This window comes from Phyllostomus discolor, chromosome 4 (assembly GCF_004126475.2).
Source record: "Phyllostomus discolor isolate MPI-MPIP mPhyDis1 chromosome 4, mPhyDis1.pri.v3, whole genome shotgun sequence".
NCBI classification, from domain to species: domain Eukaryota; kingdom Metazoa; phylum Chordata; class Mammalia; order Chiroptera; family Phyllostomidae; genus Phyllostomus; species Phyllostomus discolor.
Window position 1 is genome coordinate 164,483,178 of NC_040906.2, and position 24,161 is coordinate 164,507,338.

General features: G+C 43.4%; 1 protein-coding gene across 3 annotated transcripts; it reads left to right on the top strand.

Moving 5' to 3' along the window:
- Nucleotides 1-983: 983 nt before the first annotated feature.
- Nucleotides 984-23,399, top strand: PRDM1 (PR/SET domain 1). Of its 3 annotated transcripts, none has more exons than XM_028510457.2 (7): nt 990-1,597; nt 3,175-3,423; nt 9,786-9,905; nt 13,227-13,476; nt 18,329-19,440; nt 19,908-20,036; nt 20,418-23,399. In XM_028510457.2, exons 1-7 carry the CDS (start codon nt 1,556-1,558, stop codon nt 20,988-20,990), a joined length of 2,475 nt encoding a protein of 824 aa, XP_028366258.1. In that variant the 5' UTR covers nt 990-1,555; the 3' UTR covers nt 20,991-23,399. The 3 variants fall into 3 exon arrangements, with proteins under 3 accessions (XP_035880424.1, XP_028366258.1, XP_035880423.1); XM_036024530.1 differs by lacking the exon at nt 990-1,597 and adding an exon at nt 2,705-2,902; XM_036024531.1 differs by lacking the exon at nt 19,908-20,036 and having other exon boundaries at nt 984-1,597.
- Nucleotides 23,400-24,161: the final 762 nt, after the last annotated feature.

Sequence of the window (24,161 nt, forward strand, 5' to 3'; positions counted from 1 at the left end):
TTGTTTCTTCCTGTAAACAAATACTCAGATGTCCACTTCATCGGATGACTAAGTTGATATTATTATGTTGGGACTGGGTGTGTGTATGTGGGTGTGTGTGCGTGTGTTGGGATGTGGGTGTGTATGCACACGTGTATTCAAAATGTTAGAAAAGACATTGCAGCCTGTGGTGGAAGGAGAGATGATGTTAAAAACAACCACCTATGTGAGGCAAGCAGGAAAAGTGGGAGACTTGTGTCGTGATCTAAACAGGGATTGCAGAGGGGTGCCTGCTGTAAATGGACCCTTTGCATCATTGTTTCTCTGAATTAGAGGATTCCTTGCTGAAGGCACAAGACCATTGAAGGAAGTAAAGCATCTGGTTTGTTTTGTAATGAGAAGCAGGAATGCAAGGTCTACGCTCTTAATAATAAACAAACAGGACATTGTATGCCATCATCACAGGATGTCCTTCCTTCAACAAAGGACTGACTGGGGCTGGAGGAAAAGCCGGACAGGGCTCAGAATGACAGGGCTCAGAGCGAGCCCCACTAATTACTGCCTCTGTCTGCCCTCCACTTGGAGTGACCAGTTCAGCGTTCCCTTTAACTGGAAAGCGATTAATGCAGTACATACTTACACACTTCTCGGAAGTCTGTCTGTGGGTTTGAGGGGGGAAGAAAAGGCAAAGAAATGTTAAGCCGTAGGATGATAACTTTTTCCTATTTCCCTATTTACTAAATAGTTGAAAGAGGGAAGTTAGTCCTTCCAAATCTGAACACATGTTAGCAGGAGAAATGGAAGCTTACAGGTCTGTGCGTGTGTGTGTGTGTGAGAGAGAGAGAGAGAGAGAGAGAGAGAGAGAGAGAAAACGTGTATTTCATAGGCGATAGCCTGAGGACTAGAGGGCTACATTTTGTTACATTAGATGCAAAAATAATTTCACTTGGTCTTTTCAGGTAAGTTTTGTGTAGTCTGTAACTGTGAATTTGAGCCGAGGAACTACAAAACTTTTAGGTAATTTTTAGGTTTCCCTTAATTTAAGGAATGTGCGCCCCCTGAAAAAGCCGCAGCAGGAAGGAGGGTGGTCTGGAGTGTTTAGAATACAGTACAGCCCCAGTCAACGTTGAGGTTAAGTGCTTTCAAAGGGAAGCAGGAAGATTTAAAGTGAACGTTGAAATTCACACGCGAAGAGAGGAAGCTGTCGAGGCTCGGGATCGGGGGAAAGCACTGGGCTGGGCTGGGCTGCGCTGGTCCAGGTGAGGCCACGCCCCCACTTCAGGCGCTGGTGTTGAGTCAATCAGACAAATGGGAAATCTGCAGCTGGGAGGGGAGAGCAGCCGCCGCGCTGGTTAACACAGACTGAAAGTGCTGCCGTGACACTCGGCCCTCCAGTGCTGCGGAGAGGCAGAGCAGCGCGCAGCACCTGTCCGCCGCAGCCGCCCAGAGCCGGGACGCGGGCGCCGAGCGGCCGTGGATCAGCAGAGAACCGCCGAGGCGCGCGTCAGTCCCCAGCCCGCGAGGGGCCGCGGAGGAAATGTGGACTGTGTAGAGAGATGAGCCATATTTATCTCCGATGTTGGATATTTGCTTGGAAAAACGTGTGGGTACGACCTTGGTAAGGAACTTGATCTTCTTGGTAAATCTGAAATTGATCTGAAAACTGAAAACTTTTTTTTTTTGGGCTAACGTAGTCGCAGTAGAAACCAGAAAGGCTTCTGCTTTAAGGCACTTAGAACTGTCAAACATTTATAAGACTTTTTCCTTATGAATCATTAACCCTTTCAGTTCTAGGCATAATTGTCAATTCACTGAAATTTCAGTAGTGGCTTCTGCCCGCTCCCATCAAACAAAGTAATTATCATGGGCTGTTGTAATTTTTAAGTTTTATTTTATTTTAACATTTATTTGGCATCACGACGGTACATATTGCAACTAAATAAAAATAAGCAGAGTATTTAAATCGTAACTGAGGGAAAGACAACTTCGCTACTTTTTTTTTAAAAAAAGCATCATGTTTAAGGAAGAGCTAAAAGAATGTGGAAGCCACCCTGAAGGACTTACACAGTGTTGTTATGTGTACAGTGTAAGGGGGACACGTTCGGACATGGAGATGATACCCACGTCCCTCTATCAAGCACGTTTATATGGGAAAATGTCGCAGAAGTTGTTTACCTTCTTTCCTCGCTGGAAAACGCTGTATCTGCCGGTGAGGGGAGACTTTTGGGAAGATCTGTACCCACTTACAAGTGGAAGCAGAGCGAGTCCTCTGAGTCTTCTCTATTTGTTATAACTTTAGTTACAGTAAACTGTAGCATATCCGTGACTTCTGGGAATTTATACACTTTCAGATTTAAATGGAAAGTGCTATTTGTAGCTGAGGGCTCCTGAAGGAATTCTCTTTCGGGAATTCTGTTGAACAGTTTTATGTTTTGTTTTTGCCTTTTCAATTTGGCGTGAGATGCCCACAAGTCAAAAGACGCTGTGGAGCGATTTGCTCCCTCACCCATTTTTCCTCCTCTTTTCTGTGGTCCGAACAATTTTGAAAGCTGCACCTCGATGATGCTGGCAGGATGCAATCTTTTCCAGACTTGAGAGGATGAAAGAGAGCATGCAGCAAAGGGTTGGGGGGGGGGGTGGAGGGGGTGGGCAAGTTGTTTTGAAAGTTGTTTTGCATCGGGAGCTGGTGGGAAAGTTCAGTCTTCCCCATTTGGAAAAGGCAGGCTGGGTTCCGCTCCCGCACCACACGCGCTTTCCATTTTTAGCTTCATTCACAGGCAGACAGAGCTCCTTCCTCTTCCTCTCCTTGTTTGTGACACTTTTCTGAGGCAGCTTTTCCACAGCACTAAGGGTCTGGCAGCCATGACCCCAGGCGTTCTGGGACTCAGGACTGAGCGCCCACAACATTTTTCAGCCGTGAGAGGTAAAGCCAGGAATTGTTCAGAGGTGATTCTTTTTTTTTTTTAACCCAATCAAGTTGCCACATTCTTCTTCTTTTTTTTTTTTAACTTCTAGTAGCGTTCTAAAACCCTGCTTCTTCAAGGCAATCTTCTTTATACTGCTTTTTGGCTCTTATTCAACTGTACCAAGCACTCCACATCTGCTTTTAAACTCTTCAGACTACTGTATTAGTCATAGCCTCTCAGAGGGAGCCACAGGACAATGGGGATTAAAGGCCTTGCCCTTCTCTTCCAGGCTGCCCCAAAGTGTAGCTCCAGCGCTGTGAGGTTTCACGGGTTGGCAGAGGGGACCGAGGGGACCATGAAAATGGACATGGAGGACGTGGATATGACTCTGTGGACAGAGGCTGAGTTTGCAGAGAAGTGTACATACATTGTGAATGATCACCCCTGGGATTCTGGAGCTGACGGAGGGACTTCGGTTCAGGCAGAGGCATCTTTACCCAGGAATCTGCTTTTCAAATATGCCACAAACAGCAAAGAGGTAAGTCGCTGGTTTACTGCTGAGGAAGATGGGCCTCTGGTGCCAAGTCTGTCTACCTGCCCTTGAGGCCTCCTATATCCATGAGGATCTGTGAGTACCAGTCAATAATTGATCGCTTGCTTCATATCTTTCATTGCTTTCTCTTTCCCCAAGTCATTCCGGGCCCACTTCCTCAGCCCTCCACTGTTCCACAGTAATTAGCAAACAGTTAAACCTTTTGGCAAGCTGACATGTCTTGGCAAAGCCCAGCTGCAGCACGGGGTGGACGGAATTGTCAGCGAGCTTGGAGAAAGCCGCTGGCCACTTAGCCACCCGGCCCTAGTCCCCCAGGTGGTGTACAGTAGCTTTGGAAGGAGAACATTCTTTTTTAGAAAAGAGTTTTCATGTTTCTTTTGTCTCCTTTGGGTCATTAGATGGCTTTATTCTTTTTAACGAGCCAGCTTTATTGGCTGGGTTTCTAAAATTATTCTCAAAACCCTGAGGTGTTTATGAACTGAAGTGATGGCATAAACCAAGGAGAGGGTCATGTAAAAGTGTCCTCTGTCCGGATGACTTCAGAGCTCACCACTGTTTATCTGAGGCAGCTCCTTGGCTCTGGCCGGGCTGGTTGGCTGATTCCTACTGGCCTCTGAAGTGGGTACACTCTTTGTTGTTTCAAAGGGGCCGAAAACCCCAACTTGGAATGAGCAAAGGATTTGTGTTTACCCTTTTATATAACGATTATAGTTAGGCGTGATGTTTAGCTGTGAAATAACTTGCAGAACCACCTCTTGTTTTGAGCGTTCAGCTACCGCAGTTGCTCTCACTAGTGTACTGGGCTGAGTTGTAGGAATCGAGAGCTCAACAGACTTCCCACCACCAGCATGACCACAAGCCACTGTCAATTCTATTACCGCCTTCAGAGAGCAGTGAAAAGGGGATCCTTTGCTGTAGGGACCCATAATTTGATACTGGGACTATTCATGATAGCCATGGCAAATTACTCTCTTCCTTTTCAGAGGAACAGCATTTGAGGGATCCAGGGAGCCTGTTTGGGAAATACTTTGTCTCTTTCCTGTTTGTGTCTGAGTCCAGTGTTTTTGGTAAGGGGGAGACACAGTTGTCTAAAATTAAATAGAGCAGCTCTACTTTGAGTTTCACTAAAAAGCAACCCTTTTCCCCCCTGCTGGGAGAATGGAGACAGATTTTATAAAAAGCAAAATTTAAATTGTAGCTGTATGCGAACATTACTAAAAATGTAACCCCAGAGGTCAGCCTTAATTATACCTCTTTCTTCAAATAACACTCTTCTCAATAGAAAGTCTCTTAATATGTGGCCCCTGGAATCAATGCAGGATTTGTCTGGGTATTTAAGGTTTGGCTGTGACTTTAAAGGTGCAGTATGTTTTTTCCCCGTATCAGATTCGACCAAACATTGATCAATTCCTGCCTTCATTTGTGCTGTATTGGCCTGTGCAGCCCATTAAGACTGAAATAAATCTCTATTCCATGGGTCATCTTTGCCTTTTAATTCTATAGTGCTCTTATCCTCATTTCATCACAGAGCTTAAGTCTTTCCACTTTGGTCATTCAACTTAAAACCATACAGATAAATTTAGTAATGCCCTTAAATCATGTAGTCCAAGGTTGAGAAAGAGGGTCACTTACCTAAAGTATAAAGTTAAAACCAGAGCCAAGACTTAGAGAGAGCAAAGTCCTTCTGACTTCCCCAACCAGTGAGTGCTTCTTGATTATGCTACACTGGCCCCTCTTGGTGTCACTGTGGTTTTATTTATAGTCTGAACCTATTTCAGACCGATCCCTCATTAAGCTTGTTTAGTTCTTTTTTCTCTGAACATATAACTCCCTATTTCAGTATGCTCAGCACACACAAAAACATGCAGTGCCTGTATTCCTTAAGAGGGTCCTTCAAAACTAAACTAAATAAGAGATCAGGGTCTCTCACTCTATTTTCCTGTATTTTATTTAACTGAAACACTTGACTAAAATCTTACATCTTCAGTTCCTAATCTTAAAAGCAACCAGGAAACCAACTTAAATGTACTGTAATAACTGTCTGAGGCTTACTCTGGAATTCATACCCGTTTTTCTGCTTCTCCCTTCCTTTCCAAACTTTGGGAGAAAACCGCTCCCTTGAGGCGGTGAAGAGGGCTGTGGATGTGGGTGCTCGCCCAGAGACTTTCAGGGTTAATGAGCTGTTTACATTATCATTGTTCAGTTAGTCCCACAAGCTGTGGAAATAGGCAAAAAAAAAAAAAAGCTTTTGTACATGTAGTTTTCCTTTGACTGATTTACCTTGCCCTTCTTTAAATGTTTTCATTTAAGTAGCAGAAGATGTTACACTGTGTGCTGTTGTGCTGACATGCTGGGGGTTTTTTGAAGAACAGGACCATTTTTCATTATGAATTTGTGCAATGTGTCAGCACCTTTTTTTTTCTTTTGGTTTAAAAACAAAACATACAAACCGTATTTCTGATCTTGACCCTCATTTTTAGATTTGGTTTAGAATCATTCTGCACCTTTAATGAGACTGTTCTTACTTCCTATTTCCAGAACTCAAACCAAATATAGACATACTATTCAAAACTTTTAAAACTTTTTTAACTGATGCATTATTCTTTTAGGGGGATTTTCCCCTTGTCCTCCTGAAATAATTTTCTATGAATATTTGAATACAGAAAGATCCATTTAAGCACTTGTATTTGAGAAGCGGTACCCTGACCTGAAGTGGCTTGCATTCTAGAAGTGCTGTGACTCTGAGCCTGTGACCCCCCAGTGTCGTGTGGTGATAAACATCAGACAGATGAGGGGGACTCGCTCAGGGTCCACTTTGATTGAAGTCTATTGTTAACTCAAGCCATCTGTAAAAAGTATCTTGCCACAATGTGCAATTCCCTTTTCTTCCTACTCCCTTTTATTTGGGAGACAACGTACTGAGGCATTACCACATTTCCTTTAATACAGAGATAATTAAGGAGGAAACCTTCCAAAAACATCTCCTTTCACTCCACCCCTTTTTTAAAAATGGGGTGCATTACAGGCTGAAGTCTTGGTCCATGACAGAGTTCTAGTCATCTCAGTGCAGATAATCCTTATAATTGTAATCGAATGAAGCATTTTATGGGACACAGGGGGGGCGGGGGAGAGGGGGGAGATCACTAGTAATTAAAATGATATTAATGTAATCTGGGGTGAGGGTGCTCAATAATCACATGTAGACCTAAATGATGTTTCTGGTTAAAACCCACTACTGTGTGTGTGTCTAAATACTCCCTACAGGAAGAAATTGCTTTAATAGCCAACAAACAAAGAACTTACATTCTTTTTGCTATTAGACTTTTATTTCACACACCCTCCAATCCATCCTAAGTTGGGAAATCTTCATTTTGTCTAGAAGCCACAGACCTCAGGGTGTGTTCTGTAAATGAGACCGCTGACAGAGACAGGTCTGCTCCTGTGGTGGAGGGGTCGGCTCTGCATAGAACCATGACACTGAAGAGCTTCTGGGGGCAAGAAGTGTTGAGGCCAGTGTTCTCTCGCTGTTAGGTTTATAGAAGGCACACAGCAGCCTGTCCCCAGCAGAAATGCTTTAGGACCCTGGTCAGTTCCAGTGAAGTTTCCTTCCTGAGCTAGGTGAACACATTCTTAGTCTCTTCAGTGCTGTGAAATCTAGGGCACACACTAGGTTCCTCTGTATCATGAACTAAGTCTCCAAGGATAGATTGTTGTTGGCTAAGATTCATGTCTAGCTGGATCTTTCTAGGGCCAGAGGGAGAACTGTGACCTTCCATTTCCCATTAAAAAAACTCTGGTTCCTGCTCCCCTTCACAGCTACCTGGCTGAGCACTGTAACCGTAGAGTTGCGGCTCTTAATGTCCTCTTTGAATAAAGTCTCAGACATGAACTTGAGATGAAGCTGTTTATTGTACATTAGAGTACTGGACTGGGAATGGATAGAGATGACATTAGATACATAGTTCCTTCCCAGCTAAAAATTCTGTGATTTTGTGTCTATTTATCCATATGTATGAGTTTGTATGCATCCTATAGCTTTGTGTATAAGATATTAAAATATTAAGGTTCTGTCCCACTTTTAAAGATAATCTAATATTGAGGTGCTTTCATTTATTTGGGGCTTAAGGATTTTCATTGATCTCTCTGTCTCACCACACTCCTTTCCAGTTGTTCTGTCCTACCTGCTCTATTGCATTTGTAAGATTATAGATGGGATGGGTTACTTCCAATAGTGCCTTAGAGCTTCCCCAGTGATTTGCCCATATTGCTGAAATAGGGGTTGGGTGGCCTGTGTCTTCTACAAATTTCTAGTTGATCTCTTTTGGACATAAGAAAATGTTGTGTGTTTTTCTGATGTAAGATTGGTACCTGAAAACCAAGAGACCTGTGGTTAAAAGAATGGCAATCGGAAGGAAAACCCTGACCTCAATGTAATGCTACTTGTTGGCAATCAGGCTCTGACTCCTAAGACACTGTCTGCAGGAGACTGTAATTTAAAACAAAGTTGATGAACCAGTTGAGTGCCTTTCCTAAAATTACTGCTTTAAAGTGGATATGTTGAAAATATCAACTGCTAATTATTGGCTCACCAACAAATGGCATTATTTGTTTTTCCTGTGTGTCATTTTAATATCATGGAATAATCATGCAGAGATGAATGCCAAATGATTTGCGTGCCAGAAAGGTCAATTCCCTGAATTTTTCAAATTAGTTAGGTTCAGCAGCATGTCATAAACAATGAGCCTCTGAACAGGTACGTGCACTTCAGCTTCAGTATGTATTTTTATCTGGGGACGGTTCTGAGGTGCTCCTGTCCCCAGTAGCTGTACTGCCAACAAATACCAATAATGCCAAACTGTTATTGAAAAGGCAGATAGATGTAAATGAAGGCAGAGGAAGAGGGTGAAATGAACATCTGCTTTTTTCACCTGTCTGCCAGAAATTCATAAAAGACTAAAAATAGCACTCCAGTTCACCAACCTTGTTTCAACTTGTGTTAGGTATAGAAAAAAAAATTTTTTCTGTCTTTCCAGTCTGGGTATGTTCCATTGGCTTGTATGTTGAATAATAAATCTTTTTTTAATTATTTGCTCATGAGTAATGTATATGAGAAAAACTAGTGTACCCCTAACTTATAGGTATGTTTATTCTATATGCATTTAAACAGGTTTGAATTCTTGACATAACTTAATGAAGTGTCAGTACATATCATAACCCAAATTGTATATTCCACTGTGAACATTTATTGATTTATATATTTGGGCCTACCATTTCGGGTACACAGTTACACAGGAACCATCAGATAAAAACTGGAAAGAAATATTGTCTTTACCTCCTCTCTTGGTCCACTTGGTGTGGTATTTAGTAACTAATTTGTAGGCTCTTTTGGATGAGAAGAAAATAAAAATGGAAAATTGAGTGAATAAAAACCAAAACAAAGCTGCAACTGCAAAGTATAAAGGACTACTTTGTGGAGGAGTTTTTTTCAATAGTGATGAATTGCTTCCTGATTCGCGGTTGGTGATTTTTTTTTTTCACCCCCATCTTAAAGAAATTTACGATCAAGGAGGAACTGGCATAGTTGACATGTTTCTTAAGTAAGGCCCTACAAAGTCAGAATTCGTGGTACATCTAGTCTGAGAAGGTCATTTCCTCAGATCTTAGAACCCACAGGTCTCAGAACCCACAACTGTCCTCGGTATAAACTCCATTTCAAAGGAGGACTTCTGACCACTGTTGAGTAGAACATGCTAGAGAAGAACAAAGTTACTTGAAAGATCTGTCCTCATAAAGAGAACTTACAAGTTATGAAAAAAAAAACTCATCTGGGTTGAAAAAAATAGAATGGTGTTTGGTTTTTGGTTCCTTAGGCCTTTGTGGAACAACCAAAGAGCATTATTTTGGTTTCTGAGGTTAAAACTATTTTATTCCCCTCAAGTACACTGTGCTTATGGTTTGAGGGAGAAGGAGAAATAGGAAACTAGGAGGAGGCTGAAACAGTCTAACCTCGACCACCTAATTCTGCAGTATCTGATTCCTTCTTCTAAAATAGAATGGTCACCCTCTGTTCTCCTAGCATAAAAAGTAATAATAAATATAAAGGACCCTCAGTCAGTGGAGAATAATCCTATAGACTATTTTAATGCTTGGTTGAGTATTTGGTAATGATCTGGGAGTTTTAAAATGGTCTTCCCCTAAGGTGAAGCTCATTGTTAATTACATAGGCACCATATCATAATTTCATCATCGTTAGTTGCATTACCACTTGACAAATCAATTCATTGAAATAAAAGATTGGTTGATCTTTTACAGTTGAAGTAATTGTTTCATGTTTTTACTTTGTTTAGGTGATTGGAGTTGTGAGTAAAGAATACATACCAAAGGGAACACGTTTTGGACCTCTAATAGGTGAAATCTACACAAATGATACAGTTCCCAAGAATGCCAACAGGAAATATTTTTGGCGGGTAAGTATGGAAAATTTTTCCAGATTCATTAAGAAAAAAATTAAGCTAGAATTGCTGGGTCACTTCCTTTTGCAACTTGTACTGGGCCTCACCACAAGTATCCAGGATCCCCACGGACACAGCGTATTCTAAGCAAGTGTGATGAAACCAGCCTGATGTTTGGTCCTGGAAACACAACGTGTATGTGGTTAGGGATGAAGATATGGACTATATGTGAATCTCAATTTTTGCAATTCATTGAGCTTTGTGATGAAAGGAAACAGTTTGTTACTTGCCTCAAGGGTAGGCTCATTTGCATTCTTTGCAAGGAAGTAGTAATGAGTCACCAAGCCTTAGATTTCACCTCATCTTGATTTTTAGCTGAGTTAACGTTAATTGAATGGAAGAATAATCATAAATGAAATACCTTGAAAATAAGTGACACTAAAGAAGGATAGGTAGAAGATAGCACTGGGGAATGGAGATGGACCTCAGGAGTAATCCTGTTTAAACTTGCACCATAAAACGGTTGGATCTGACAGTATACAGATTACATTCATAACATCAGGAAAATGCTTACAATCATGCAAGATGATAAACTTTCCTATAATATCCAGTCAAAAAGTCTGGCCAATACAATTTCCTTTGGCATATCAGGGCTAGAGAAGACCTCAAAGGTGAACTAATTAGACGGAATCCTTGAGTAAAAGACCCTAAATTAGAAGTGAACAGAGGAAAAAAATCAAACTGCTTTCCATGTTCCCAAAACTTTCTGTGGGATATGTCATTTCCTCAATTAGATAATAAAAATACTCTCATAAAATTTAAAAGTAATTTTTTATGCATACTTGCATAAAAAGTACACGACTATTAGCGAATCATTATTTGAGTTCTTTTCAGAAACAGCTGCATGGTAACAACAGAAGTTGGATAATACTTACTTTGGCCAGTATTTACCTAGAACACTTACACCTTTTGAACAAGTATCTTGATAAAAGATATACTTGGGGGTCATTCAGAAGCTGTTCCTGAGAAAGAAGTTTTTTCTTTCAGCCAAGAAGGTTTGTGTTTTTAGAAATGTGTAATTCTATTTTCCAAGCAGAAGTGAGCTCTGAGAATTGTGTGCTTAACAATTTTTATTTAACAACTTTCTCAGGCTTAAAATATATGACTTAAAATGGGCAAAATGGAAGTGAGTGCATTTTTGCCTTTATTGCCATACAATCTTCTCAGAAGGGAGCACCATAGAGGTGTGTATTCTTGCAGTCACAGGTCTGAATTAAGACAATCTAGTATAAGTCTCATTAATGCCTGGTCATTTTGACAAGGGCAAGAAATACCTAAGAACCACCTATCTCTGTCCCAGCTCCCTGGTTCATTAAAGATTCACTGTAGGTAACTGAAATGCCGTCCTTGGGAGGAGTTATTTGAATTAGTCTTTTACATGCGAAAGACATTGTAGGAGATAACTTCCCACATGTTGTTAAAAGCATCCTGATTTTGCTGGCAGGAATATGAACATCTGTTGTGAGTAAAGAAAAAGTTTCATGCAAATTAACAGTCAAAGAAGAGAAGGGATGTTCAAGTTGAGAAACCAGTGACATTTCTTGTAACTGTACTATGAGTCAGCACGTTTTTAATCTTCTTGATAATATATGGAAATGTAGTGAGGTGATAGGGAGCAGTGTTCATTTGACGTATGCATTATTTTATTTTCTTGTGGGTGTGTGAGAGAGAGAGTGTGTGTGACTTCATGGCATCGATATTTCTGTTTTTAAATGAGGATACAGTAAATCATAGCCTGTGGAAGGCTGACTGGAATCAACATACCCGTAGCTTTAGAAAGCAGTTTCCGCCCAACGAAGAGTGCAAGAGCGATGGAACCCCATGTTCCTGGAAGTTTGCACATCAGAGTAAACAAACTTGAAAACCCCTCTTCATAGCAAATTCGCCCAGCCTTGTTCCATTTTCTCTTAACAAAACACACCGCAAAAGCTCTCACAAGCTGCTTTGATGAAGCCACATGTATTTCCCCCTTCACAATTTACAGGAAGTTACTCTTAAAAGAAAGTGATTCTGGTGTTTACTGCCTGTGTTAAAGGGACAGAGTTCCTTTTTGTCTCTGATAACGTTTGAGTGAAATACAGAATCAATTTATAGTCTAGCAAAGTATGTGACTAAGAACAAAGCAATAACCTGCTCTCCGGTTAGAGCGAAATTTATTCCATGAGCCGTGCCCTTCTCCGTGGAGACTGCAAGTTGCAGATTACCAGGGACTGATAGTATATGTAGAAAGAAATTCCTTAAGTCTGAAGAAAAGGTGGTACATCTCAAAAAGAGTGGGAGAGAAAGACTTCCTGTGGAAGGGTAAGAAGATTGTTTATGAAGTAGTTTCAGGAAGAATGTAAATTTTAATTTTTCCTGTTCTTACCTCTGCCTTTTCCCCCCGAGTGGACTGAGTGCATCTGTTAACCAGAAGTCGTATTACTCTGAGGCAGACTTTGAATTCTTCATTATGTGTTGCCTTTAAAGAACCACATAGTGTCTTCCTGTTCTTTTTCTGGAAACACATGCCTATGGCTCTGAGAGCGGTGTTTCAGCCAACCTCTTCCCAGATACGAGGGTTCCCTCTCCCCTCCTTTGGCAAGGCTGAACGTGTTTATCAAGAGGAAAAGTGACTCCTCAGTAGACTGTCAAATTCTGGCTTCTGTCCCGGTGTTCACTTTGTTATGGCAGGTGAAGTTCACCTTTGCCCCACCCAGTGCTTCCACCAAAAGGCAAGGTTCCAAGTATTCATATGAACAAGTGTTACTTCTGGACTCAGAGGCTTGGGGGTGGAGGATGTTTGCATAGTTTAAGCCTTGGGCGGGGGTGTAGGAAATGGCAAGTACAGAGGCCATAGAAAAAGTTGAGAGACTCGGTTTGACGTATTCAGTCGGGTTGGTCTTCTACCCAGTGACTCAAAGCATTAAAAGTCAGCATAATCAGAACTCAAGTTAGTAAGCATCACACGTTTGCCATTCGCTGCAGTAGCAAAAGAAGAACTCTGGTGGTTTGATTGGTCTGAGGCAGCTAGCTCCTTAAATGAAATTTTGTGTTTCATTCTTCTATTATTTTTCCCACATGAAAAGGTGATAAAAAACTGAAATGGAAAGGTAACTGACAAACTGTGCCTTACCTGTTTCCGCCCTTATTTCTGCTGATTCAAGACTACTCTGGCCAGACTGATTTGATTCTTTTTCTAACTAGGTGACAGGGAACCAGAAATCACACAGGGTGCTTGCTGTGTGGAGGTGCCGGGGGCTGATTTTCTTCAACCTGTCTGTCTTCTCTTTTGGACAGATCTTTTCCCGAGGGGAGCTTCACCACTTCATCGATGGCTTTAATGAGGAGAAGAGCAACTGGATGCGCTATGTGAATCCGGCGCACTCTGCCCAGGAGCAAAGCCTGGCTGCGTGTCAGAACGGGATGAACATCTACTTCTATACCATTAAGCCCATTCCTGCCAACCAGGAGCTTCTTGTGTGGTATTGTCGGGACTTTGCAGAGAGGCTTCACTACCCTTATCCCGGAGAGCTGACAATGAGTCTCAGTAAGTGGATTATAGAACAAAAAAATTATAAATGCCAGTCATGTCGGTTCTGCCCCTATGAGCTAATAACATGTTGTTTAATTATATGGCTTCACCTGTTGGGCCAAGTAGGTGGCTTAAACTAGGCACTGAGAAGAAGGGGGAGAATTTTAGTGCCTGTTTCCTAGCATAGAACATGATGATTTAAAAAATATTAAGAGCTACTTTGAGTGTTTAATTCAGAAAGTGAAGAAGAAATATATGTCCAATTCTAATCTACCCAAAAGGGGGCAGGTAGGAGTGAAATAGAGATTGGTCCTGACACTGAGTCTGCGAGGTACAGCCCCCCTTATCTGTGGTGTTTGTCGGTGCTTCAGACGTGCACTGACATCTTGTAGAGATGCGCACTTGGTCATTAAGTTACTGTCTGATGTGGAATGTAGGAGACTGGTTCTAGAAACACTCACAGCTATAATTTTTCATATAGTATTCTAAATGAATGACAAGATTTTATATATCTCAGCTTCCTTCCTTTATCGCCTGATCGGTTATCATAGTAGCCACTTATCACTTTATCTTAACAAATTCTCAATTCCATAAGTTTACAGGCTTTTTTTTTATTTGGTTAAAGTTGCTGTCGTCACCTCTCAGCAAAGAGCTGCTTCATTTCAGTCACTTTCAGGTCATCTCTACGAATGACTTAAGAATTACTATAAAATTCCAACCTGTGGCAACTATGGTTGTGTGTTCTCTGTTACACTACTAAATAATAAAGCATTTTTAAATTAAATGTTTAAAGTAAAATTTTAAACCTTTGGGTTTAAAAGTTTCAGCACTTAAATGCTGACATTTTTGTAACTTTTGGTTTTGAAATCATTTCAAACTTAAGGAGAAGTTGCAAGAATAGTACAAAAAATTCCCAGATACCCTTTACTCAGATTTGTTAATTGGTTTTCCCATTTTCTTTATCTGAAGGCTAAATTGTTTTAGTTAACACTTTTGTTTTTGAGACTTTTGGAATGAATGTTAATAATAATGTAAGTTAGAATTTTTACTTCAACTGGAGGACCAGTTAACAAACCAGTAATTTATCTTAGGGGTAATTCATCTCTATAGCTATTTAGTGCTCATCCCACAGTGTCTGCCTGATCTATACTTGTAGTTTTCTGAAAAATGAGGGCTATAAAAAATTAAGGATCTCCCCCGCATGATCACCTTTCAGATTTGTATGTGTGGTCCGCACACACATGCATGGAGACACAGGTGTACATGGCATACCCGTGAGCCTCATGAGGAAGGCTTAGCATGTTTGGAAATAAACTGGCTTCCAACACGAGCAGGAGGGGTGTAACCAGGTCCTGGCCAATCTTTTCCCTCATCTCTCTGCACTGCTCCCAAGAATCTGTCATGTCCCTGGTGCCAAGCATCCCAAGAGCCATTCAGCTATTTCACCACCTGTGTGTGCCGAGCCCAGTGCTCAGGGCCTGGTGGTAAAAGACAACTGACATTCCAGCAGGCATCTCAGGGGGAGATACGCCGCTTCTCCCAACCTCCTCGGCATGGCAGGTCCCTTGCTTCTGAGGGTCTCCTGACAGTCCTTGGGCTTCTTCATTCGTGGATTTGGAGAAAGACTCTGAATTCTTTTTTTTTAAACAGTAACTCCGTTTGAGGGGATGCACCCCAGTGACTGTGCACCAACCACAAAAAAGCTTCTTTGTGTATATCCCTCAGTCTCTGCCAATCAAAGAAAGAGTTTAATGGTCCTGCATTTTTATTGAGCTTCGCACAATGAAAAGCTTTGCACAGTGTTTTAAGATTCAAGCGCTTATCCTTTGTGTTCAGAAGCAACATCCTAGTATACTATGAAATGACACCTTTCTTCCCTCAAGTGCCCCTTTTTGTTTATGCAGATTTTTTTTCTAAATTTCCAATACCCTTTCATTGTCCAGTAATCATAGTAAAGAATGAGGGTTAACAATACCAGTCACATTAAGCCAAGACTCCTACTGCCGATTGTGAAACCACTTGTCTTAGGTGTGGTAACTGATGATTGAGACTCTGATCAGGAAAATTTCCACTATTTCATCAGGCCTAACAGGTAGATTGTGTCGGCAAGTGAGTTGTGTTGGGTTTCCATGCTTCAAGCACAGGAAAGGTCTGTGCCAGCATCTCCGTGAGGGCTTTAGTGGCGGTGATGGTTCTGCCGGTAGACTGTTGAGAGATTAGAAGCAAACTGAGGCAGAGAAAAATAAGTAACCAGAAATCACGAATGGGCATTTTTTAAAAACAAAAGGACTCGGAATTATTAACTCCTACCCCTCCCAAGGTTTTTTTGGTATTTTTTTCTATCTACCTAACTAACCCATCTAGAAAACAGTTGACCAAATTATAGACTTCTAAATGTTAATCTGCTTTCTCAGTTTCAGTTGAAAACAGACTTTGTTTTGCCTACTGCAGAACTTCTAGGTTCTTTCTTGTAGTCGTGAGGGTTCTTATTATAGATCGAAAATGTGAGTCGGCATAATTAAGCCACTCAGAGCCTTCAGAAGCAGTTCACTCTTGAAATGACTCTGTCCGCCTACAGCCATTTAAGATTTAAGAACAAAAACAGATCTTGATTTTCTTTTTCATGTTAACTCAAGCTGCTGCTGAGTGGGAGAGTCAGAAATGACACCAGCTCCACTGATTACTCAGCTGCTCAAGGATGATTTTCGAAAATGTACCTTCATGGGGACCGCATGAGTTGTCCCTTAGAACATCTCGGGAGGGGTTAATGCTTCCCTCGGGATGTTGCGTTGGAATCGGATGTAAATTTGTTTGTGCAAAGGCATAAGAGATAGCAGACATTCTTTGTGGATTCGCCTTGTGCCGGGCGCTGTGCTAAGTATTTTGCGTAGAAAATGAGGAATTCCAACTTTCCTGTTTGTTGGCCCAATCATTAACTTTGTTTCAGTTCAATAATCGAATTATTGGAGCACTTAGTAAGAACATCTAACTAAGTAGATGGGACGATGCTATGGATGGACCTAAACTTCTTGCTTACAGCTTTAATTTGTTGAATTTTAGAATTAAGGAAGTATGGAAGCCACTGGAGAAATTAAGAGACTTAGGTGGAATTTGCCACGTACAAATGGCAGAAAGTTATGATGGTGAGGTGTCTGTGTTTTCACTTTATTAGAGTAACATCTTTCTTTTTTAAATGGGGGCCTATGCAGATGCCTCCGAATCATTCTTTTTCAAGCTCTGTAAAATTCCTTCCTGTGGCTGTGAAGTAGACGTTGTGCCTATCAGTTTTCCAACTTGGTTGTCCCTCTTCCTTTACCATTTCAGCTTTAAAAAACAAAAGTGACAATTTGAACTTCCTGCCTGCTGGGCCTCACTGAAAGACTGATATTGGCCTGATAAGGGGATATTTATTTTGGTTTAGTGGCTCAGAAATCCTTCTCCCTCAACAAGCTTTCCATCACTGCCCCCATCAGCTTCTTCCCTGATAGTGTCTCCACGTGTTTATTCTGGGGCTGCCGGCTCACCCGGAGTGACTGATAACAGCCAGCAGTAGATAACATTCTCCGAGGGGCTCTCCAGCTGGAATCGAATCCCTCCAGCCTGTCAGCCTAGAGAATGGATTCGAAGAGCTCAGCATCTGGAGCTCCACAGAGTTCATTTCTAGACCTATCAGATATCAACTCTGGAGTTCTTTCTCAGTTGAATCAAACAGGGATATATTTTTTTAAAGATGACGAATGATACTTTTACAGAGGCTTCAGCCTCATCCCCCAAGCCTTTCCTCCTCCAGTGCCAAGGCTCTCCTGCCTCTCCTGCCTCTCCCGGTGTCTGCACACGCAGCAGTGGCTGCTGCCTTCCGCCTACTCCTCCCGCTGGGGCAGGTGTTCCTGTCCAAGAGATCACTCTCCATAAACCTGAGCGCCAGCTAAGCAGCTTCTGTTTTACTTTTGATTTCCAAGGAAGGTTGAGCAGGGAGTTTTTGGTTTTCCCTCCTCTGGCTGGTGTTTCCCTGGAAGCATCGTTTGTTCCGTATGTTTGGAGGGGTAGGGCTGGCGATGGCCCCAAGAGTCTGGAAGTGTCCTCGTTGCTGCTGTTCCTGAATAGTATGTTTACCAAGTCATAATATGCTGTCTTTTGGAATAAATGCTTTCATCTTAGCTGCCTGTTTTCTTTGGTGCTCTAAGTAATTGAACTGGCTCGAGAAGGGCCTGTTGTGGTTTGGCAGAGAGACTGGGTCATGCCTTGTGAGTCCAAGGACAGCATTGCTGGGAGCCTGGTTAGACCAACAAAGCCTTGATGAAATACTTGTGTTGTCAGCAAATCGAGGGAAAGGGGCGGCATCTACGTGTCTCATCTCTCTATTAGGCACAGGCAGTGTAAACAGGGTTTTATCAAATTCGCATTGAACAGGAATGAAGGCAAAACTTGATGACTGCTTATTACTTGAAATGAGTCTTAATCTTTCACATCTAGTTTGCAGGGTGTGCTGATTTCCTCAGAATGACATCTTTTAAGCTATGACACCCCCCACACCAGTATTTTTCCACCTCATTGGATGGAAGCTCTCCTCTTCTAGCTTGAACAGCACTTTTCCATCACACGGTATTTTTGCTAGTGGAAACAAAGTAATCCAAACGGCCTGTTTGCTTGATCAGTGCTGCCAGTGCCCCGTGTTGCTGAGAAGGAAATGGAGCAGTTGCGAGTGAGTGGCCCCAAGCCCTCTAGAATGAGAGGGCGTTGAGAAAGCAGGTGTCTCTCACTCGTGGCCAGCTGGTGCTCAGGCTTTCTCAAGGAGAGAAGAGCTTTGGCAATTTCACTTCAGTTCTCCGTACCCCTCTGAGTAATCATCCTTTCTTCTTTATTTCAGCACAAACACAGAGCCATCCAAAGCAGCAGAGCACTGAGAAGAGTGACCTTTGCCCAAAGAATGTCCCCAAGTACAGTGTGAAAGAAATCCTAAAACTGGACTCCAACCCCTCCAAAGGAAAGGACTTCTACCGTTCGAACATTTCACCCCTCACTTCAGAAAAGGACGCTGACAACTTTAGGAAAAACGGGAGCCCTGACATGCCCTTCTACCCTCGGGTCGTGTACCCGATCCGGGCCCCTCTACCGGAAGACTTTTTGAAAGCATCCCTGGCCTATGGGATGGAGAGGCCCACGTACATCACTCACTCTCCCCTCCCCTCCTCCACAACGCCCAGTCCCTCGGCAAGAAGCAGCCCCGACCAAAGCCTCAAAAGCACCAGCCCTCACAGCAGCCCAGGGAACACCGTGTCGCCTCTGGCTCCTGGCTCTCAAGAACATCGAGACTCTTACCCCTACTTGAATGCGCCCTATGGCACCGAAGGTCTGGGTTCTTATCCTGGATACGCGCCTCCCCACCACCTCCCACCAGCCTTCATCCCCTCCTACAATGCTCACTACCCCAAGTTCCTCTTACCCCCCTACGGCATGAATTGTAACAGCCTGAGCACCGTGGGCAGCATCAACAGCATCAACGGCATCAACAACTTCGGCCTCTTCCCCCGGTTGTACCCCGTCTACAGTAACTTCTTCGGCGGGGGCAACCTGCCTCACCCCACGCTCAACCCGGCCACTCTCCCGAGCTCACTGCCCTCGGAAGGATCTCGCAGGTTGCTTCAGCCCGAACATCCCCGAGAGGTGCTGGTCCCAGCACCCCACAGTGCCTTCTCCCTCACCAGGGCTGCCGCCAGCATGAAGGACAAGGTGTGCAGCCCCACCAGCGGGTCTCCCACTGCGGGCACGGCTGCCACGGCAGAACACGTGGTGCAGCCCAAAGCTACCTCAGCAGTGACGGCAGCCCCCGGCAGTGACGAAGCCATGAGTCTCATAAAAAACAAGAGGAACATGACTGGCTACAAGACACTTCCCTACCCCCTGAAGAAGCAGAATGGCAAGATTAAGTATGAATGCAACGTTTGCTCCAAGACTTTTGGCCAGCTCTCAAATCTGAAGGTAAGCCTCGAAGTAGAGAGGTGTGATTGTCTGCTAGTGTCTGTCCCTGTGAGTACCCATGCACCTTCATGTTCAGCCCACTTTCCACAGGTTGTAAATTTCATTTTCAATAGCGTGAGATCCGGGCCGGGAATAGTTGATGTGGGTTTGACTTTGCTTTTGCCTCTTCTGCCTGTGTGGCTTTGGACAAGTTACTTCCCCTCTCCTGAGTTTCTTCTGAGTAATAAGAACATGGGGTTTGGGCTGGAAGATCAGTTGAAAGTCCCTGCTGGCCTGTGACTTTTGTTTCTTTAGCGCAAACAAAACAAAGTGTTCTGAAAACCTCAGGGCTTTATTTGTTCTGTTTAAAGCCTTTATTTTGATGCTTTCCTTAAGTCTCTGCATCATAAACGCCCTAGTCCTTGAGCAGAAATGTTAGGTCTTCCAGACAACTGAGAGCAGAGCTAACACATGCGGCTTCTTCCCAGGTCCACCTCAGAGTGCACAGTGGAGAACGGCCTTTCAAATGTCAGACTTGCAACAAAGGCTTTACTCAGCTCGCCCACCTGCAGAAACACTACCTGGTACACACGGGAGAAAAGCCACATGAATGCCAGGTGGGCAGTCTTTGGGGGTAGCACTTTTGACCCTTGTAGGAAAGGTCTGAGGGCCTGCCCTCCCCAGGTCCTATAGCCCAGGGATTAGCCAGCACGAGAATTCCACCGGGCCTCGGGCTGATAGCCCTGTGCCTGCTGTGAGTCGAGATGGTGACACAGCCGGCTTCAGTGGGCGGGAGATGGCAGGGGAAATAAACACCACCTTGTGGGCAGTGTGGCCACATCGCCCTGTTTGCTTAATGCCACACCATAGCTGCCACGGGGAGGCTTCCCGCCTCCCAGGTTGCTGGGCGTCGGCTTGTAAGCTTGCCCTTCCCACTGGCAACTCTTAATCTTCTGGCCTCCCTCTCTCCCTTCTCTGCCCCCTTCCCCACCCTGCAGGTTTGCCACAAGCGATTCAGCAGCACCAGCAACCTCAAGACCCACCTGCGACTCCACTCCGGGGAGAAGCCTTACCAGTGCAAGGTGTGCCCTGCCAAGTTCACCCAGTTCGTGCACCTGAAACTCCACAAGCGCCTACACACCCGGGAGCGGCCCCACAAGTGTGCCCATTGCCACAAGAGCTACATCCATCTCTGCAGCCTCAAGGTCCACCTAAAGGGGAACTGTCCCGTGGCCCCCACCACAGGGCTGCCTCTGGAGGACCTGACCCGAATCAACGAAGAAATCGAGAAGTTTGACATCAGTGACAATGCCGACCGGCTCGAGGACATGGAGGACAACATGGATGTGATCTCTGCGGTCGAGAAAGAAATTCTGGCCGTGGTCAGGAAGGAGAAAGAAGAAACTGGCCTGAAAGTGTCTTTGCAAAGAAACCTGGGGAACGGACTCCTCTCAGGGTGCAACCTGTACGAGTCGTCCGACCCGTCCCTCATGAAGTTGCCTCTCAGCAACCCACTACCTCTGGGGCCTGTCAAGGTCAAGCAAGAAACAGTCGAACCCATGGATCCTTAAGATTTTCAGAAAGCAACAAATGTTTTGTTTTTGTTTCTTAACTTAAGACTTGGCGAGTCAGGGCGCCTGTAGCAAATTACTTGTACATAAACCCAGTTCCCCAGAGCTCTCCTGGCGGCAGGCGGCTTCCCTGTGGCTCTGGAATTAACGAAGGAACTCCAAAGTTACTGAAATCTCAGGGCATAAATGAGGCAAAGACAATATATATATACATATTATATATACTTATTTACACCCTATCTATATATTTGAACCTGTGTTGTGAATATGTTTGCATAGCCTTCCTATTGCTAAGACTATTGCCTAGCCATAATTATTTTTTCAATGATAATCCTTCATAATTTATTATACAATTTATCATTCAAAAAGCAATAATTAAATACGTTTACAATGACTGGAAACAATTCCTTATAATTTGAGTGTACATGTTATATTTCTGTCTCGTGGCCATGCTTGGTAGACAGTTCTGCACATCTGCTTAAGTCCCTAAGATTCAGTGAACAAATACATCACTTCAGTCAACCTCCTCCCTCTGTGATCGTGGTTTGAAAATGAGGTTTTGGTATTGCCAAAGTTATGCAGTAGATGTGTTAATTCATAGGATCATGTTGTCTGAACAGCATTTGTATAACTTGGGGGTATGTGTGCAGAATTACCCAGTAATAACATCAAGAGAATAACTAAGAAAGGGAATCATGTATGTTTTTGTAGATAGTTCAGTTTTGTTTCTCCCAGCCACAGATTTACTAGAAAGGTCACAAGGCTTTGCCAACTGTCTCCCTTTCCAAAAAACCAGGGTCACCCCACCCCCAAAGTCATGTTACCATCCCGAGTGGCGATGTGACTTTTGCATCCCACCTTATTAACTGAAAATGTGAAGAAGACAAATGCCATGTTTAAAACCACTGCAAACCCTTCCGAAGGCACAGTGTGTGTGTGGGATCTGGAGGCTTGTGTCTGGGTCATATTTTCATTGTTGGAGTTTTATTGTTATGTCAAAATTGCACAAACGTGGTGCTCTACCAGGAAGGATTTGAGGTAGAAAGGCTCAGGCCACATTTTAAAAGCAAAAACCAAAAATAAAAACGGGTATTCTCGTCTTGGGGTAAAAGCGGGTAATGAGCATTCCTATCCCCAACACATCAATTGTATTCTTTCTGTAAAGCTCAGCGTGTCCTCAGTATTTGTGTTTTTACATTTTATGGTTAATTTAATTGAAGATGAAAGGGCATTGCAAAGTCGTTCGACAACAATTACCTCATTGCGTGTGTCCAGTAGAGCAGGAGACGATGCCTTATCTCATGGTTTGCTACTCTAGATGAACGGAGCGCGCTCCAGAACGGTAGAACCGGAGCTGCCCTGTCTTCTACTCTGCTCAGCCCAAAGGTTACATGTCGGCATTCAAGGTGTAGCAAAGAAGGGTGTATATTTATAAATCTATTTATACCACTGTACCATGTGTATATATAATATATTTATAACCACTTAAATTGTGAACTAAACCATGTAAAAAAAAAAACCCTACTTTTCCTAAGGGTGAAAAAAAAGAAAGAAAACAAAACCCTTTCTGAAACTTCGTTTAACACTCGAAGACCTCACAATCATATTGGTGAGCTTGGGCACCCCTAACTCTTGTAAGAGACCCCAAAACCTTGGTGCAAAGGTGGGGATTGCATAACAACCAGGGAGAAAGACATTGTTTTTCTCACTGTTAAGGATGACCTAAGATGGTGTTCCTTTTGTTTTGCCACGTGATGATTATGAGGTTACACTGAGGTGTGGAAATGAAAATTCATTACTGCCCCTTTACCATATAAACTTCTCTACTCACCCTCATTTCTAAGTAGGGTGCTCTATCACTAAGCAATCTGGTTCATACGTATTGAACATTTTGTTCATGGCAACTAATGTTAACCTGCAGATGAGAAAAACAAATTTCAGGTAACCTAGGAAAACCTAAGAGCCTTATTGATCTGTTCCTATAAGTAGCAAAACTGACAATTTTTATGTATCAATGTTTGACCAACACAGTCCTTAACTGTAGGTAAACCAAAGCATCATCACACTGACATTGCCACCAAGTACTTTCTTCTGTCCCCAGTGCCCCTGTGTTCGCTCCCCCCCTGCCTTCTCATATGTAGGACTCCCAGCAAGGCCTGCACAGCGGCTCGGGGCTTCCTGCTTCTCTACTCCGTCTGGCTTTCCTTCCCAGGCCTCTCACATGTGAAATGTTGAGCCCACAATCAACAGTGGTTTTATTTGTTTTTCCTCAAAGTTAAAACTGACCAAAGTGATGGGCTTTTTTTCTTTGCTAGAATGACAGACTATCTCGTGTTTACATACGGTTTACGTTGTTATTTATGTGCAAATTGTCAAAATGTAAATTAAATATAAATGTTCATGCTTTACCAATGCTTGTCTAGTGTCTTTAGTGAGGAGCCAGTGAGCGACATCTTCACCATACTCAAAGGTGGCCCCAGAACTGATTTTGAGCACAACACAATGTGTCTCTCCTGCCTCCTCCACCCCCACAGCCACGGTCCCCTCCACCAGGGAGAGCACATGGGAGTGATCTGAAGAGGTGATCTGTTTTCTCTCCCATAACTCAGCAGTGTAAGATTTTTCCTTAATTTTTCTTTAGTTGGCTATTAAAGTGTTCTCTCTGGAAAGCATCGTGAACATTAGCCAGTAAGTGGGGGTACTCGTTTACTTTTACTGGACTTTTTTTTTTTACTCTGTTGATGTACATGGCACAGTGGGGAGGTAAGGCAGGCTTGGACTGATTCCAGAAATGCCCTCCCAGCCTTGTGCCAGTGTGTGTGTGCGTAGACCCAGCCTACTCACGGGTGGGGGGCCCTGGGGAGCTGTCAAGGGACACTTTGCCCATCGGTAGCTAGCCAACACTGAGCAGGCTGCAAGTAAGGTGTTCTGTGCCTCTGCAGAGTCTTCCTGCCCTACAGCCTACCGTATGTTTTTTTCTTCACAACTTAACTTGAGAGGTAGGTTTGCCACTTGTGCATGTAAATTCAGGAAAGCTGCTGTTTTACCAGAAGCTGGGCATCGTTAGTGTGAAACCCAGGCGTCATGGCAGTGTGGCCGTGCGGCCCCAAGGGTCATGTGAGAGGGGATCTACTCGTGCACGGTTGCTCTAGAAACGAACCTGTTTCCAGG